This window comes from Pyrus communis, chromosome 7, assembly GCF_041283825.1.
Source record: "Pyrus communis isolate YQ-2024b chromosome 7, ASM4128382v1, whole genome shotgun sequence".
Classification (NCBI taxonomy): domain Eukaryota; kingdom Viridiplantae; phylum Streptophyta; class Magnoliopsida; order Rosales; family Rosaceae; genus Pyrus; species Pyrus communis.
The window spans coordinates 5,147,019-5,164,321 of NC_142571.1; the positions used below are offsets into that span (position 1 = coordinate 5,147,019).

Genomic DNA, 17,303 nt, shown 5'->3' on the forward strand with positions numbered 1-17,303 from the left:
TCTCAAGGAATATTTGTGTAATTAACCCATAACGAAGCACTTCTAGGTGTTAATAAATTTGATCATACGGCCGAAAATTAAGAAAGATGTATGAAAAATAAAAATAAGTTGTATGAATAGCACCTGCCATGCTCATTTCATAGTTTTCTTTTTTTTTTTTTTTGGTGTAAGACTGTCTCAATGAGTGTTTGTGTAATTAACTCATAACAAAGCTCTTCCACGTGTTAACAAATTGGTTTCCTACCCCCATTAAAAAGAACTGAAGTTAAGTCACACGACCCTTTTTTTTTTTTTTCTCAATTTTTTTTTTTTTTTTTCAAATTACCAAAAACAATTAGTCGAACAAATTTTAAAATTTGAGAGACTTAAAATGTAGCAAATCATATGGTGTTTAAACAATCTCCACATCTTAGACCATCAATCTTCTCAAATATTACTACTTCTCATCTGTTATTGTCAATTCAAATAGGTCAGCCTGAAAAGAAAAAACACAAGGGCAGTAAAAACCCGATGATCATCGGGAAGTCTGGTGTGCGCGGTCCACTCCCTTATACATATGAGAAGAAAAATCAAAATTTATTTCGTAATCAAGAACGTCTCTTAGTTGTACGAAAAAAAGTTTATACACAAAACGCATTCACAGAACCCCCCAAGACAAATACAAATCAAATGTGCATTTTGAAAAGCTAGACGCTTCTCTTCTCCGTTTCTGTGAATGCTGCATAGACCACTACAAGAATACGTTCTGCGGGCCTCAAATAACTGGCATAGTTTGTGTCCAGTCGCCGATGCTACTTTCTGTGGTTTCTACAGAATGGATGATAAGTCATCACATATCCACCGGACCCCAAATATTTCTATCATCAGAAGACGGAGACTCTCTTAAAAATGCTCCAAATTGCGGTCTTGCTGGTTGATTTCTTCCAAGAGGGAAGTTCCAAAATGAGTCAGAGTTCTCAAAGAAGATGTAAAATGCGACAGCGGATGCTAAAAACAGCCCTAACAGCACCAGATAGATCTGCCACTCTGCATTTTTTGAAACAGAGGGTAAACAAAATTGTCAACCACATACGCACACGCACGCTCACACACACACAGACACAGAGGGAGAGAGATACCTTTCCAATCTGCTGGAACAGTTAACTTAGTCACCACAGCTCCCCATTGATTAGAAGTACTAAGCACAACCCTGAAACCAAGGAATATGTTAGTCTAAAAGAACCAAAAGGGGAGCAAATTGCAGATAATTTTTTTTTCCAGGTGACAGATACAATATCTGAATATACTACAAAGACTCATCTCGAAGTTGAATTTCATTACACGTATCAAGCAAGGGTTAGTACTCATTCCAATGCAAAGTATCAAGAATCAAGACAAATGTTGTTCAGCGAAGACCAACAGAATCAGGACGTGTAGAACTCGTTGGAAAGCCTTACCTTTCAGTTGGACAGAACTCCAAAGTTTCAATGCCTGTTCCCAGATGTAGCCTCTTACTCCAGTGGCAAATTTCCATTTTCTTAACTTCCACCACGCATACATCACCATCTTTGCTTCCCCTTCAATTTTAAGATTAAACAAGTGCATATTAGCCAAAGTGATATCATAAACCATGTTACACACGCGGCATTCTCAAATTTACCAAGTCATCAGAACATTGTCTCCTAATGCTTTGTTACTCATCGTAGAATTGAAGAAAGAACGTAATGAATCACTTTGTTTTAATAAATAAATAGAAAATTGAATATACGTTGTCCTCCCTCTTACACGTGTGTGCATGAACAGTGAACGAATACATGTGTAACCACACCAATATGTGTGTATCAAGTTATAAGTATCAACAAACCATCAATAAAGTATCCACCTACCAGCAATCTTTAACTTTCAAATCGATGCACCAGCATAGAAATTTGTTGTCTAACAAATTGTCAGATAAAGCCTAGTACTATAAACAAAAGGATCAAATGCAAAGTTAAGTGCTTACAGTGCAAGATATTTCCCGTCTTTGCTGACAGACATAACAGAAGCAGACTTTTTAAGTAGCCGCTTATGCCCAATTTTACTCCATGTACTTATGTCCCAAACTGCAGTGAAAGCTTTATCGCCTGTTTGATTCATACAAGTACATTTAGATGCCAAGAAACAATAATATAGCAGTCTAGATTATTTGCTTCACAGTTCAGAGAGGTAAACCTTTTTGAACAGTGCAAAACAGAAAGGGTTTTGTCCCATCTTTAGAAAACCGGCATAGTTCAATCTTTTCATCCTGCACAAATAAAACCCCGAACATTAGGCCGATCCGACCAAAGGAAGAAAAAACAAATATTATACCAATATAGAAGAAAATCCACAATATATATTCAAAAGTTAAAGAAATCATCCATACTGAGGTGTGGGTCAAAGTAGTCAAAGGAACACCATCTTCCAGCTTCCATATTCTTGCTGAGCCATCAGTAGATGTTGAAGCTAAAAATTCGGTGTCTAGGCTAGAATATAATATGAAAATAGATCGGAATATTCAAAATCTAGAATAGGACATGTATGGAAGTCGTCTTACAAATAAAATTAAGTCAATAGACAAAAGAAAAAGAAATCCGTTAACGCCTATTATTTTTCATTATATTACCAACTCGTAATTTTTTATACTAGATTTAATCAAGACTAAGGGCTGGTTTGGTATTGATGTGCTTTGAAAAAAAGCTGCTTCTGCTGTGCTGTGAGAATAAGCAGCTGTGAAATAAAGCAGCAGAGTGTTTGTCAAACTTTTTTGTAAAAGTGCTTTTAAAAAAAAAAAGCAGTATTAGAGTGTTTGGTAAACTTTTATGTAAAACAGATGTGAAAAAAAGCCGATTTTTCAAAGCTAGGTTTTGCAGCTTCTTGTTTTTGGCTTTTTTTCATCCAAAACTGTGAAAAAAAACTGAAGCTGAGTGTTTACCAAACACAAAAACAGCTCCCAGCTTTTTTTGATAGCAGCTTTTTTCAGAATCACCTCAGTACCAAACCAGGTCTAAGATGCTTCAACAATGAGTTCAGAGATTCTTTGATGAGTGGAATAAGTACTGCAAGAAAGCATAATGGTGTTCTTCTACATAACTACATTGACGTTGTTGAAAATATTCAACTCCTTTTACAGTCATATCCCAATGCAAGGAGATGAAAAAAAATATCGGAGTTTATAAATTTTTTTTTGTTTATAGGCGTTGTCCTGCATAAGCAAAACAAGCTTGTTTCTCACCTGAAATCCATATCACGCACAGAGTTATGCGCATTTGGTTCATCTAAGATTATTCGCAGGCTTGGCCACTCCAGAATTCTCAAATGCCCATCCTATAGTTGATTAGGACATAAATAAAAACATGTTTGGAACAAAATAAAAATTAACTAAAATAGAAGCACAAGAAGTCAAATTATAACAATAGGGGAGTTAAAGTTTATTGCTTACCACACCGCCAGTAGCCAATTTAGATCCATCAACACTAAAAGCTAGGCACTTCTGTGGACCGATTCCTTCCAGAGGAGGTGGTTCCTTTGCCAACAGCTTTGCAGTTGATTCTTGGCCATATAACTCAAACAATCTGCAATCACCACAAAAACCTCATTCAATGGCTAGTTGCGTGGGAGGCATTGACACACTAGAATGTCAATAAAATTTCAGCTAAAATGTCAATAAACGTACAAGCTAACACAGGAGGAAGAGCATAAAGAGAAGACGATGGACTAGTCCATGAACAATAGTAAGCTGGACACGAAATTCATAGAAAGTATCATCATCATCCTTTTGATTCTCTATTCATATGAAAATTATGTTCATCGGTTTCAGTGGGATCAAAAAATAAAAAATAAATAAAATAAAATAAAAAAGCAGATATATCAGGACAATACAGAATCGCTAAGAACAAGACCAAATTATCTTTTGGGTTCTAAATTCCAACTGGCTCAAATGACTAAGATATCCTTTCCAATGAAACGCGGGAATATATTTCACAGATCGGTGTACCTCGTTAATCCTTTTGCAGCACTAATAGTATACTTTAAGGGAAGTGATTTTCCCACACCATTTTTAGCCTTTTACACACTCCTCTTAAATCATGGCCGTTGATTCCGTTTGATTTATCCAATTCGATGACCATAAAAAAAGAAGGGTGTGAAAATCACTTCCGACTTTTATCATAACATTCAAGCTGTGAATCATGTGGTAAACTTTTTAACAATCAAACAGAGAGCTACAGTTTGCCCAACAACATCAGACAGCATTTCCATGTCAAAGTTGAGTCCCTAATTAGATTCCAAACTGGTTTGTGATACCATAGAATGTGAAGGCTTCATTGAGAAATTCACCGGTTAGAGAGAAGAGGATCACTTTAACTATCACAAGACCCAATCCAAACTTGGTTTATAGTGATGATCAACATTGCATATCATATTGTTAGAACATCTACTATTGTTTAACCTGTACCACGTTAGACATACAAAATGATAGAGATTACGTTGATTTTGTATGGGTCGCACATGCGTCACATGTCAAGGAAAAAGAAAAGCTCCAAGGGAACCATAAAATGGAAATTTCATGCTCACACGAGAATGACATATCCCTCTGCACATGAATTGTGAACATGGTAAGGGACCGTTTGGAAATGCTTCTCTAGAAAGCCCTTCTGCTCTTAAGTGCTTTTATTTGAAGTGTTTCTATCATAAGCGCGTCAGAATTTTTAATAAAATTTCAAATTCTTTGGTAAAAAACAATTCCAGGTGCTTTTCTAACCCATAAGCACGTTGAATTTTTGCTGCCCAACAATGTTGGAAGAGTTTTTGGTTATCTAAAAGCGCTTTTGGCTTAAAATCACATCATACAGGTCCTAATTACCACTAATTAGTCACTTGACTGTGTAACATAATTAAAGCGATGGATTTCTGACTAGAAACTTATATCTGTAGACTCAACCTTTATTCGATACAAGTTTTAGCTATGAGAAATGCCTGGAAAGAGTAGATAAGCACATGTAAACCTTCAATTTGAGGATAAGAAACATACTAAATTTGAACAGACCCCACAATCTTTTCTCTTTTGAATATCTTAACAACTCACCAAACCTAAATATTCTAAGAATACTAATTCAGTATCAAATTTGAAGATTAATTACAGTTAAGAGCAAGATTTAATCATCATTATTTAATTATCATAACACTATAAAACTTAAAAAAATAAATAAATAACCCAGAACCGACAACGGTAGGATTGATATAAAGCAACAAAAAAGTTGATAAATTTGGAAATATAAAATACAAGTAGAAGAGAGAGAAGCTCACTTGCAGACACCATTGGAGGTAGAGCAGACGATGTCGTCGCCGCTTGGGTGCACCGCAATCGAAACTACATCACCCTCCACTTCTTCAAGCACATATGTGCTCTACAAACAATCAAACCACCAAAACAGTCAACCCCACCCAACAGAAAAGTCAAACCCAACCTTCATTCGAGCTCTCTTATGTTAACCCCTCAAACAAAACAATAAGTACCCAATTCACAGAGATTACAAAAAACACAGATTTTAGAGAGAGAAAGAGAGAGACCAGGGGAGAGGAGGAGTGAGAAGTGGTCTTGGGGTCGAAGGAGAAGACCTCGAGAACTGACGAAGAAGAAGAAGGAGAGCCCTTAGGCCTGGACCTCCCGAACACCACCCAACTGGCGTTTTCGGGCCGCCGGATCCACGACCCGCACGTGACCGGACCCTGCTGATCGGACCCACCACCCGCCATTCAATTCTATTTCCGAGATAGAGAGAGACAGAAAAACAAAGAAGGAATTCAGGAATTCGTTTTATTATTATGTTGTCGTCGTTTTATAGAAGGAATGAAAAGGTCGAAATCGAAAAGGATCACGTTGTTGTCGTTGTGGGTCCTACGTACGAATGTACATCAACGGCGGTGATGCTGATGACAAAGTTGTTGGTGGAAGTGGAACAATGTCAACGCCCTTGTCCAATTATCGGTAATGGATATTCGCTCAAAATTCTACGCCTTTTATCCTTACACATTTCTGGGCTTGGGCCCAATTAAGGCCCATTGATAGTTTGGGAACGGCCCATATCCAACCTTAGGCAATTTAACATTTGTCTCTATCAGTAAAACCCCTGCCCTAGTCCGATACAAAAACCCTACCGTTTCTCCTTCTCCCTCTCCCTCTCCCTCTCGAGCAGCAACAACTAAATCGCAGAGTCATAGAGGTATTGCTTTTGTTCATCCAACGTTGTATCAGAGAATGCATACCAACTGTCGGATGATGATATGTCCTGTCAACATTTCCAATCTTGGTGTTTTGTTTTTTGCTTGCTCGCTATGTTCTAGTGTCTTGTTGCGTAGTTCTTTGTCTTATGTTTCTGTTTAATTTCTTACGTTTGTGATGGGGGTAAGGTTTCTATTCCTTCGATGCTTGAAAAATCCCGGAATTTGATTATCTCAAACTCCGTTGTTTTTCTCGTGCTTTTGGTGTTCGTTTATAACAAATTCACCATTTGAATTGGGTTGATTTGTGGGTGTGGCGCGTGAAAGATGTGGGTTTTCAAGCTAAAAGATTTATGTGCACCAGTTTATCATTTTTTTTCTTTGGAAAAATAAAATTTGAATGTCGTCGTTGAATTGTATTGCTCATCAAGTTTCAGGGTATTTTGCGTTTGAAGGATACGAAACTGCTGTAAGCTAGATGGGTGTGAAACAAGACGGTGGCACTATTGACATTGTGCCTGCAATGGAACAGGTACGCGTGAAAATCAACTGATTATAATTTTATTACGGAAATCAACTGGTTATATTTTTTTTTGTAGCAGTCCCACAAGATCTGCTTGCAGTCATGATTCTACTCAATCTCATCGAATATGTTTGTTAGATGTTTTGTTATTTGGAGATTTTCGAGTTTTGATATTTTGGTATTTTAGTTATGATGGCTCTTGATTAAGCCCTCACCTTTTGTGCATTGCACTATTTAACTCACCAACGTGAGAGCTGAACTCTAGGATCTTATGTGCACATAATTTTCTTAAAAGGGGAATGAGAAAATAAAATGGGCAGTACCTTAATTTGCAGGAGAAGATTTCTGATGAGTTAGATAAGAGAGTGAAGAAGTTTCTTAGAGGAGCAGAAGCAAATTTGGAGGTATGGCCTAGAAACTTTGAGTTTTCATGAAACTTATGCGTGTTTATTTGTCACTGCATCTTGGATTTTTTGTGTTTTCAGGGCTTGAAAGATAAGAAATTGAAGGGTCAACTTGCTGTTAGAGAAGAATTGTATGGAAAATCTGCACACGCTGCTGCCAAGGCTGAGAAGGTGATTTGTTTTCCTTAATGTGATATGTTGGTCTGTTCAAACTTTTACGGAAGGGAAAAGAATCTTACATAGAGTCATGCTCTAGCAGTAGACTGGACTTTGTACACTCTCTTTTCCAGTCGTGCACTGTTGTATTACATTTTTCTCTAATTTACTGGATTTAGTTTATACAAGCGATCTTCTACATGAAATCTTGCTTCCCCTGTTCTTTTAGTCCATGTAATACTGATAACAATTGATTTGAATGTTTGTTTTGTTTTTTATCAAAATTATCAGTGGCTTCTACCAAGTGAGGGAGGCTATTTGGAGACTGAAGGCATAGAGAAGACATGGATGATCAAACAAGAATCAATTGCTCGTGAAGTAGATATCTTAAGCTCAAGAAGTCAATATGATATTGTCTTACCAGGTTGAAACCCAAGCCTTATTATTGATCTCTAATGATGTTTTAGTCGGTCGGAGTTTTTCATTAAAACTTTGTTGTTTTCCTTATTGAAGTTTAAATTTTGCATGGATTGTATCTGGTGTGTCTTTCTCATATCAGTTACGAAAATTTTGGTTCACCTGGTCTAAACAAAACTAGTCTGTCTGAATTTTTCATTGAAACTTTATTCTTCACCTTATTGAAGTTAAGAGGCGGCATGTACTATATCTTGTTGTGTGTCTTTCTCATATCAGTTATGCAAATTCTGGTTTAGCTGGCCGAAGAAAATTTAGGTTTAGAATGACCTGAACTTGGACTCAGATAGTTCCTTACTTTTTTATGCATTAGCTCTTATCATGCAGATGACTCCATTTCATGTTATTGTCGTTGTCTAATTCACTTCATTGTACACCAATTTATTTAGTAATACGAACCACCTGAACCACTGTTATTTTTGGTAAGACAAATTCTTTCTTACAATCCATAGGCTTGAGATTAAATTAATTACTGAATTGTCTGGATAACTGTGCTTAAATTGTTTATTTTGAACTGCCTAATTAGGAGCCAGTCCAGGATATTGAAAACTCACTTGACTATCACATGGCTGCTTAAAAGATTACTAGGGACATAACTTTCATCTACCAATTCCAATAGTGAACGGAATATAAAATGCAAAAAAATTCAAATAAAAGATAAGCAACTAAAATCTGAAGCTGACTACAACCCAAGCCAAGGTGGTTACCCGCTAGGTCTTGGGAATGCCTTGTAAATGCTCCCACATCACTGAAATTACTCTAATATGTGTAACTGAACCATAACTCTTGACTTCAGATCTCGGTCCATACACGCTGGATTTCACCTCAAGTGGTCGATATATGGCAGTTGGTGGACGCAAGGGCCATCTGGCTATTCTAGACATGAAAAATATGAGCCTGATCAGAGAGATTCAGGTATCTTGGGCAGTATGAGTTCAAAATAAAATAGCCAAACTATAGTTTTGACACTCAGTACAGATACTTTCTTAGCCTGATGTTGTGACCTTGTGTTACACAAAATTGTCCATCTCTTGCTGTATTGATTTAGATGTGATCCCATGTCGTAGTCTTCATATGTGAAATTTGAATATATTAGTGGTGAATTTAATGGCCTAGATAGGATGCTGAACTTTGTAACAAGCATTTTAAGTTTTTATTGTTTGTTGAAACTAGTTACCTTCTGTAGTTTGTATAAAAGTAGTGGGAAGAAAGAATGAAATTCATTATGCAAGTATATTTTAAACAATTAATCTTTGCACCTTATCAAGTTGTGTGATTGTTAAGGTTTGAGTCAAATTATTGGTTCAATTTCATTGGAGTTTTTTATTGTCTAAATGTGAAAGTTGTGTTTTGAGTCAAATCATCGGTTATATGTCATTGGAGTTTCTACTGTCTAAATGTGAAAGTAGCATGAAAGTTGTGTGATTGTTACGTTTTGAGTCAAACTATCGATTAGTGTGAAACATGTTTTTCTCTGTGTTTAAGAATATGCTGGAGTGTTGGGAGCTTCTTTTATTTGTAACTCAGGGTTTGACTGGAACATTTGACCGATTACCCAATTGTTTTTGTTCAGGTTAGAGAAACAGTGCGTGATGTGGCGTTCTTGCACAATGAATTGTTCTTTGCTGCTGCTCAGAAAAAGTATAAAACTGTTTTCTGCACTTAATGTTATTTATGTTGGTAATCTTTCAACATTTACGGGTAGATTATGAAATGGCTGTTATAAATGGAAATTTGCTTCCGTTGCATGTGATTGTATTGCCAAACATTAATATCCCTGTCTTATATTTGTATTTATTTATTTTTATTTAGAAAAACGGATGACTACTCAGATATTTTTAGAACCTGGTCGTCTACCTTTCAACTTACATGTTGGTTCAGTGAGTTATACATTTATTTTGCAACCATATTTTTCTATTCTTGGTGGTTGCGTGATGATGAATTTTACTCCCGTTTTACATACACTGAGTTGGCCGATGAACTCCATAAAGAGGCATTCTTCTTGCTAATTAGCAGTGCTTAAAATATTTTACTCTGCACTTAATGCTACTACAATCATGATACAGGTGCAATGCTTGGTTTATGTTGCTGAAAACTATTTTGTCATTGTAGTTATCCTTCTGCTTCTATTTCCAAACAAAGTTCTGTAGGGCTCATCCTACTGTACTTATTCAACCATTATAACACTCATGTTTCTTAACAATCCATTACAATCTATCGTGTTTTTTTGGGTCATGTACAGCTTATTTTGTCTTGCAACATGAATGTTTACAAGAGTTGGATTTATAAGCAGCCCGCATTTTGTAATTGGTATCTGTAGTCTGTACTAGTTTATGTTCTTCTTAAGTTTTCCTGAATGTTGTTGTGCTACATAAGATTGATGTTTATCTTATTTAGTATGGCTAACCATTTTCATTAACAACAGGTATCCATATATTTATAATCGCGATGGTACTGAGCTTCACTGCTTAAAGGTCAGTATACAGTAATGAATAGATTGTGTCTCAACACTCGGCTCACAATCCTGCAATCGTTTTAAAGGCTTTCCTCAACTATTAGCAACACATAACTAATTACTCTAAATATTGCAAGTGCAATTTTCATTTCCCATGTCTCTGTTTGAGTTGTCTTATTACAATGTATGTATTATGAACCAGCTAATCAATTATTTCTTGACTTATGTTTCTGACGAGTCTGTATTATAGATGGAATAGAGTTTTAAAGCTCTCCAGATAGGTCTGTGATGGTCTGTGAGAGTTGAAGCATTTTAAGATTGCACTCAAACCATAATCTGTGATTCCTTGTCTTTTCATAAATAGATGCATAATCTGTCCTCAGTTCACAACTAAAAGAAATTTTCTGAACTGTGATTTGCCGCTGTAAAAAGCACTGGTATTCTGTTAATATAGTGGTTAAGGTAAATTCTTAGGCAGATCAGGTTAAACATGTCAAGTAATAGGAAATGAAGCCTCCATAACTGGGCCAGAGTCTTTAAAGTCAGTTGCGTACTTGCCTTGATTTTATGTGTAATTGTGCTCTGGACCTTGAGTTCTAGGAATCAGTGCTCCTCATATATGTAATATTCTGACAGACCAAAGAGTTCCTTGTGATCATGTTGTCTCCCTTTATAGTCAAGTGGATGATTTCAGATGCATTGTTATGGAACTAAAGTCATACTTCTTATCATATAGGAACATGGCGCAGTTTTAAGGCTTCAATTTCTGAAAAACCACTTCCTCTTGGCATCGGTAAACAAATTTGGGCATCTTCGTTATCAGGATGTAACAATGGGCAGGATGATAGGTAGTTACAGGACGGGCTTAGGCCGTACTGATGTGATGCAGGTGAACCCCTACAACGGGGTTGTTGCTTTGGGTCATTCGGGTGGTAAAGTTTCCATGTGGAAACCTACAAGCTCTGCTCCCCTCCTGCAGAGGCTGTGTCACAAGGGGCCCATCTCAGCGATGGCATTTCATCCTAATGGCCATCTCATGGCCACAGCTGGGAAAGAGAAGAAAATCATGCTTTGGGATTTGAGGAAACTTCAGGATGAGCCAATTCAAACTTTACCGGGCCATGCATCGACTTTGGATTTCAGTCAGAAAGGTCTGCTTGCTCGTGGATGTAATTCATATGTGCAGATCCTGGGAGATTTTTCTGGGTCTCAGAACTACGAGAATTATATGGGCCATGGAATGATTAAAGGTTACCAAATAGGAAAGGTGTTGTTTCGACCTTACGAAGATGTTCTGGGCATAGGGCACTCCATGGGGTGGTCTAGTATTCTAATTCCTGGTTCTGGGGAACCCAACTTTGATACCTGGGTGGCGAATCCATTTGAAACATCTAAACAGAGAAGAGAGAAGGAAGTGCACTCTCTACTCGACAAGCTCCCACCTGAAACAATCATGTTGAATCCCACAGAGCTTGGCACTGTGAAGACTCAGAGGAGGAAAGAGAAGCGAACAAAGGAGGAGAAAGAGGCAGAGATGGAAGCTGCTTTGGAAGCTGTCAAGGGCATTGAACCGAAGAAGAAAACAAAAGGGAGGAATAAGCCGAGTAAGAGGGCCAAGAAGAAGCAAGAGATGATTGTGAGTGCCAAGAGGCCTTTCTTGGAGCAACAAAAGAAAGAGGAAGAACAAGCTACTAGGAAGAAGCAGAAAGTAAGCGAGCAAGTAGAACAACCAACAGCTTTGCAACGGTTTGTTCGCAAGAAAGCAGCTACATGACTGTGCTAATCTAGGTATCGTTTCTATGTTGTATTTTATTTATTTCAATGTTACTCGTCAATGATTTTTCTTTTTGTATTAGAGGTAGAATGTGTTGCAAAATTTTGTTTTCGTTTTATATATCGGAAACTTCTCCTTTTCTGTAAGAAGATAAACATTCGAAATTCTATATCCCAAGGGGAATGTTTGTTTTCTATTACAAGTGTTATTATTGTTCTAAACTACACTAAGCGGAGGGATATGATTTGAACCCGAGACATAAGAGATGTTTGATAGGCAGAATTAAGAATTCAATCCATGTTTGCTGGCTATGAATTCAGTCAATCTTTGGTGGTTATTCGGATTGGAAGGTTTTTCTGCTATGCACTGTGGAGCATGGTACCGTTAGAGTCTTTGGACGTTTTGAACAAGTACAGAAACAGAAATCCTCCACCCTCCGAAATTCTATATTATACTCCGGAGCATGGTAGAATTTTTGCAGATTGATTCGTGAGTCTGGTTTTACTCTGACCTGCTTTGCACCTGCTTGATCTTTTTAGCCTCTGTTCTTTTGGTGGGTTTATGCAGGGCTATTTTTCAATCACGTATGCTTCTCAAAATTGAACCAAATCAGAAAGCGCTTAATCCGTTGGATTCATATGGTTCATTCCAAATTTAAAGTGTTTGTGGTACTGGTTACGGTGCATCGTCGGAGAATGATAAGGAGAACCAGAAAGTAGAACAAAAAAAAAGCACACAAAGAAAAAGATTGCTGTCGTTCCACTAGTTAGAAAGACCCAAATGACCAAATCACGTTTACAGACTTCTCATTCGAGGACTGATCAAATCATGTTTACAGACTCATGATTTCGAAAATGACTTACATAACATGAGTATAACGCTATGGTAACATTATGTGTCAATGAAATAAAAACATAAAGTTTTTTTTCCCCGTACCTTTATTTCATTAGCATTAGACACCTTGTGATGATGACCTTGTGTCACATAACTTGTCATCCATTATGAGAGCATTTTTGCTCACCACATAAATTGTCATCCATTATGAGAGCATTTTTGTTCACCACCCTCATTTAGATATATAATCATCATACACCTAATCATTTACAACGTATCATTTTACTTAACCTAACCTTGGTTAAGTTTTTTCTAAAATTAAAAAGTATTATTTAATACGAAAGTTAACTAACTGCGGATTTCAAATCCAAAACATTGAATTTTTAATTTGAAAAAAAATCTCGCAATCCGTGATTTATTACTAGAAGATCAGCTCGTGGCAAGTTGGTTCATCATTTAAAACTATATGCCTACGCCGTAAAGACAGTTGAGCTTAATGCAACACTCCACACTGAATTCTCACTTCTCTCTCTCTCTCTCTCTCTCTCTCTCTCTCTCTAAATTCTCAACAATTAGTCAGTCAGTCTCGCTATCCAGATTCCAAATAGATCGATCCAGTTTAATGACGAATCTCTTATCCTTCACCCCAACCACTCCTCTTTTCCGCCACCTCTCCGTTTTCTCTGTCGTGCGCCGTCGCCACAACCCCACCACCCTCAAGTCTCCACCACATACCCTCTCACAGTCACCTCTCCACGTCCTCTACCGTGCGCCGCACCCTCCCCCACGCCCCTCCCGCTCCGTGTCCGCTCTACCCGCCCCCGCCGATGGCCTCATGCAGGACGCCGGAGCCACCGCCGTCGTAATCGCTGGCGCCTACGGCCTCGTCCTCTGCTTCGATAATCTCACGCAGCGAAATCTTCTCCGACAGGTGATTTTGCTTCCTCCCATTAATTTTCTTCATGTATTGTTTACCATTATTTTTTCCATTTTATTTAAAATATTTTTTATTTTATTTTTGCTACTGTTGGTCATGCACAGTTGCACACAGCTTCAAAAGTCTGAAAAGTTGAAGCTACGAGGGGATTGTCTTGTCTGCTCTCTCATTTTCATACTTTTTTCATGCCTTCCTATTTGTGTGATCATAGTTAAATTATGTTAATATTTTATATTTTTATTACTTTTTGTTTTATTATTTTTATAAAAAATTAATATAAATTATTGACGTGATTTAACTGTGATCACACATCACATGAGGATACAGGAAGAGTATGAAAATGGGAAGGAAGACAATCCACTCTCACTCTTTCTGTTTTTACCGGCGACAACGTGGTACTAGTTTGTTTTTAGCAAGTGAATAGTAGGATGGTTGTCTTGCCTGTCAGAAAATAATATGAAAATAGAAAGAAAAATAATGGCATAATCTTCGATTTTCATTTGAGGTTTAAATTGATTTTCATTTTTGTATGAATAGCTGTTGAATATAGTTGAGATTATATTAGGGTAAGTCCGATTACAAACAAATGAAACATAATTGTCTCGTTTGGTCTCTATGATTGGATTGGAATGGATAATTCACTGTATTTAACGTATACTGAAGGTAGAGGTGAATGATTTTTCCTTTTGAGGGAATTAGAAGCCTAGAAGGGGATTAGACGTAAAGAAAACTTACCCGTTCTAATCCTTTCATTTTGGAAGGGATTGAAATTAATGTTTCTTTAACGAGTATTCCATCTTCTACCTTTGAGTGGGGCACAACTTTTCCATTTCTTCCTTCAACATACCTTGAATATAGTGGGTTCCATTCAATCCAATACCGAACAAGGACAATAAGAAACGTTAATTCTAAGATATGGAGGAACTTAGGTCTTGTTCATAAGGGGCATAAGTATAACCCAATGTTTATACAAGAAGAGTGAACCAAACTATAAGCTAGACAATGGAGAAAATAAAGGAATTAATCAATCAACGGAGTTAACTAAACAAAGAAGTAAATTTTGACGAAACGAGAGCTGGAGACAATGGAGGGATCCCGTCCTTATAGCATTACTCTTTAAATTGTACACCTAAATCATTAGTAGCATGCATTGTTGTTTACAGTTCTTCTTTGCTTACTTTGAATGCAGAATTTAAGCAGAAAATTGGTGCATATATTATCTGGGATATTCTTCATGCTTTCCTGGCCAATTTTCAGGTATCCTTTTGCTCTTTTGACACAAAATCTCTTGTACTGTTTCTTGTTCATTAATTTATACCACCAGTGGACAGTGAGTTCTACAAGGTTCCCTGACTACTTGAGCTGATCATCGCTTTAATCCTAGAATAGCACCTCAACCGATGCTCGTTACTTTGCCTCTGTGGTTCCCCTTGTCAATTGCTTGAGGCTTCTTCTTCACGGCTTCTCCTTGGTCCCCAATGAAGGACTCGTCAAATCTGTCACGAGAGAAGGAAACCCAAAGTAATTTTTTGTTTCTAAATATCTAACCTTATTCTATGAAGCTGATCATGTCTATTTTCATAAAGGTAGTGTGCTTTGGCTTCTGTTTTGCAGGGAGTTGCTTAGAGGTCCTTTGTATTATGTTCTCATATTGATCTTATGTGCTCTTGTGTTTTGGCGTGAGTCTCCCGTTGGACTGATCTCGTTGGCAATGATGTGCGGCGGGGATGGTAACTCCTCAAGTTTCTCCATCATATTCACCCGTCTCTTACACATTCTTCCATACAACCATTGTGTCTGTCTCTAAAGAACTTACATGCAACTGGTTTACTACCACTCTCTCTATCTATATCTGCAACCCTCATAGTGAACCCGTTGCTGGAAAGTTTTGCTCTTGTCTCTCTGGTCCGGACATCTCATGTGATGAGAGAGATAGACGAGTGGTTGTATGCAACTCATGGTGCGGAAGAAAAACCCCTGTTAATTCTCCTCCCTCCATTAGTGCAATTATAACCATTTCAATTTCTCTGTTGACTTTATAGGTGTTGCTGATATCATGGGAAGAAAGTTTGGGTCGATAAAGATCCCTTATAATCCAAAAAAGAGTTGGGCTGGTAGCATATCGATGTTTCTTTTTGGGTTCTTGATTTCCATGGGGATGCTCTATTATTACTCCTTTCTGGGATATTTCGAACTGAATTGGATCCAGACAGCTGAAAAGGTAGCGTTCGTTGCTTTGGTGGCAACACTTGTGGAGTCTCTTCCAATTACAGAGGTATTAGATGACAACATATCTGTTCCATTGGCAAGCATGGCAGCAGCATATTTGAGTTTCTCTTTGTAGCTTTCCAATTCATCTCCCAAATTCCATATCATCTGGTTCGATGATTCATTACGTACTATGGAGATTAGAGGAGCAGAGGAATAGCTGTCGTCGAGCTCTGCAGGGACTGCGACTGCATACATAGTCCAAGCCACATTCCTTGAGCTCTATGGACACATTAGCAAAGACATACAGCAAAGCACAAAACCAACCAGCTTTGACTTGGGTAAGTGTCTTTGTTAACAATTTTCAGTGGATACTGTATGTTCAAGGTCCGATCAATTTTGATTGGTGTTGGTATTTTGGCGGATTGGGCAGCCGACCCCACTTGGTGGGAAAAAGCTTTATTGTTGTTGTTGGATTGGATCCTAAAATTCCAAAACCGAGAAGTTTGGATCAGATAGCAGATTTTCTTCTAATTCTTGCACCTCTAATATCGTTTGTATTAGTTTTATCAAAAAAATGTCGTTTGTATTAAAGAAAAAATCATGGAAAATCTTCTCGCATCTTATTTTGTTATTCTCAAGAGCATACATAAATATAGATCGAGTAGGTTTTGAATAAAACAAAAATTTTAGGAAGCATTCGACCCACAATGCTTGACCTTACAAAGTTTAGCTGGGCTTGTTGCCTGAGCCCGAGGTTGCTTTGCTTAGCCCAAAGATCCAAAAACATGATTTATCTCTAACATTTTTTTTTTTAAACAAACGATATTATCTACACTAAGGGAACGGATGAGCTTAGCCTTAGAATGGACTAGCAATAATTTGGTTTAAACAGAAATGTTCTCCTCAAGTGGTCCATGGCCTTGATGGATAAAGTTTTCATCTTTAACCCACCGTGTCCTGTCAAACACTCTCTCATCTTTGTAATCCAGCTTTAAAGTAATTATATCACATGAAATAAAAACAAAAAAGCTCTCTTGATAATCAGGTGATAAAGAAATACAAGGTCACTCATTCTTAAATTTAATATCAATGGTGGTGAATAAATGGTGGGCTTTAATGTTTTATTCTCAATTCTTGATATTAAATCCAACAGTAGGTGACTAAGAGAACGACAATGTAATGTATTAGCAAAGCTACTTCCTTGTACAATACTAAGTACTGGTTTGGGATTTACTTAATTTTTCAAAAAGCAGCTGTGAAAAAAAATCTGGGTTGCAAAATGAGTTTGGTAATGAAAAATCTGCTTTTGTTCAAAA

The 17,303-nt window shown here is 37.3% G+C and overlaps 3 protein-coding genes across 4 annotated transcripts; 2 read left to right on the forward strand and 1 right to left on the reverse strand.

Moving 5' to 3' along the window:
• Window positions 1–557: 557 nt before the first annotated feature.
• On the reverse strand, window positions 558–5,826 carry LOC137734611 (SEC12-like protein 1). The gene is made up of 10 exons (XM_068473851.2): window positions 5,569–5,826; window positions 5,305–5,405; window positions 3,440–3,572; window positions 3,233–3,324; window positions 2,384–2,483; window positions 2,191–2,263; window positions 1,982–2,102; window positions 1,437–1,556; window positions 1,119–1,189; window positions 558–1,026 (listed from the first exon to the last, which is right to left on the reverse strand). The coding sequence occupies exons 1-10, from the start codon at window positions 5,752–5,754 to the stop codon at window positions 830–832; spliced, it is 1,194 nt and encodes a 397-aa protein (XP_068329952.1). The 5' UTR covers window positions 5,755–5,826; the 3' UTR covers window positions 558–829.
• Window positions 5,827–6,105: 279 nt separating this feature from the next.
• LOC137734612 (putative U3 small nucleolar RNA-associated protein 7) lies at window positions 6,106–12,201 on the forward strand. 2 transcript variants are annotated; one of them, XM_068473852.2, is made up of 9 exons: window positions 6,106–6,221; window positions 6,657–6,751; window positions 7,078–7,146; window positions 7,228–7,317; window positions 7,594–7,726; window positions 8,573–8,691; window positions 9,350–9,417; window positions 10,202–10,250; window positions 10,968–12,201. In XM_068473852.2, the coding sequence occupies exons 2-9, from the start codon at window positions 6,698–6,700 to the stop codon at window positions 12,003–12,005; spliced, it is 1,620 nt and encodes a 539-aa protein (XP_068329953.1). In that variant the 5' UTR covers window positions 6,106–6,221; window positions 6,657–6,697; the 3' UTR covers window positions 12,006–12,201. The 2 variants fall into 2 exon arrangements, with proteins under 2 accessions (XP_068329953.1, XP_068329954.1); XM_068473853.2 differs by having other exon boundaries at window positions 6,126–6,221; window positions 6,651–6,751.
• A 1,001-nt stretch (window positions 12,202–13,202) lies between these two features.
• VTE5 (phytol kinase 1 VTE5) lies at window positions 13,203–16,618 on the forward strand. The gene is made up of 5 exons (XM_068474846.2): window positions 13,203–13,770; window positions 14,966–15,033; window positions 15,166–15,297; window positions 15,391–15,506; window positions 15,819–16,618. The coding sequence occupies exons 1-5, from the start codon at window positions 13,336–13,338 to the stop codon at window positions 16,118–16,120; spliced, it is 1,053 nt and encodes a 350-aa protein (XP_068330947.2). The 5' UTR covers window positions 13,203–13,335; the 3' UTR covers window positions 16,121–16,618.
• The last annotated feature ends 685 nt before the right edge of the window (window positions 16,619–17,303 follow it).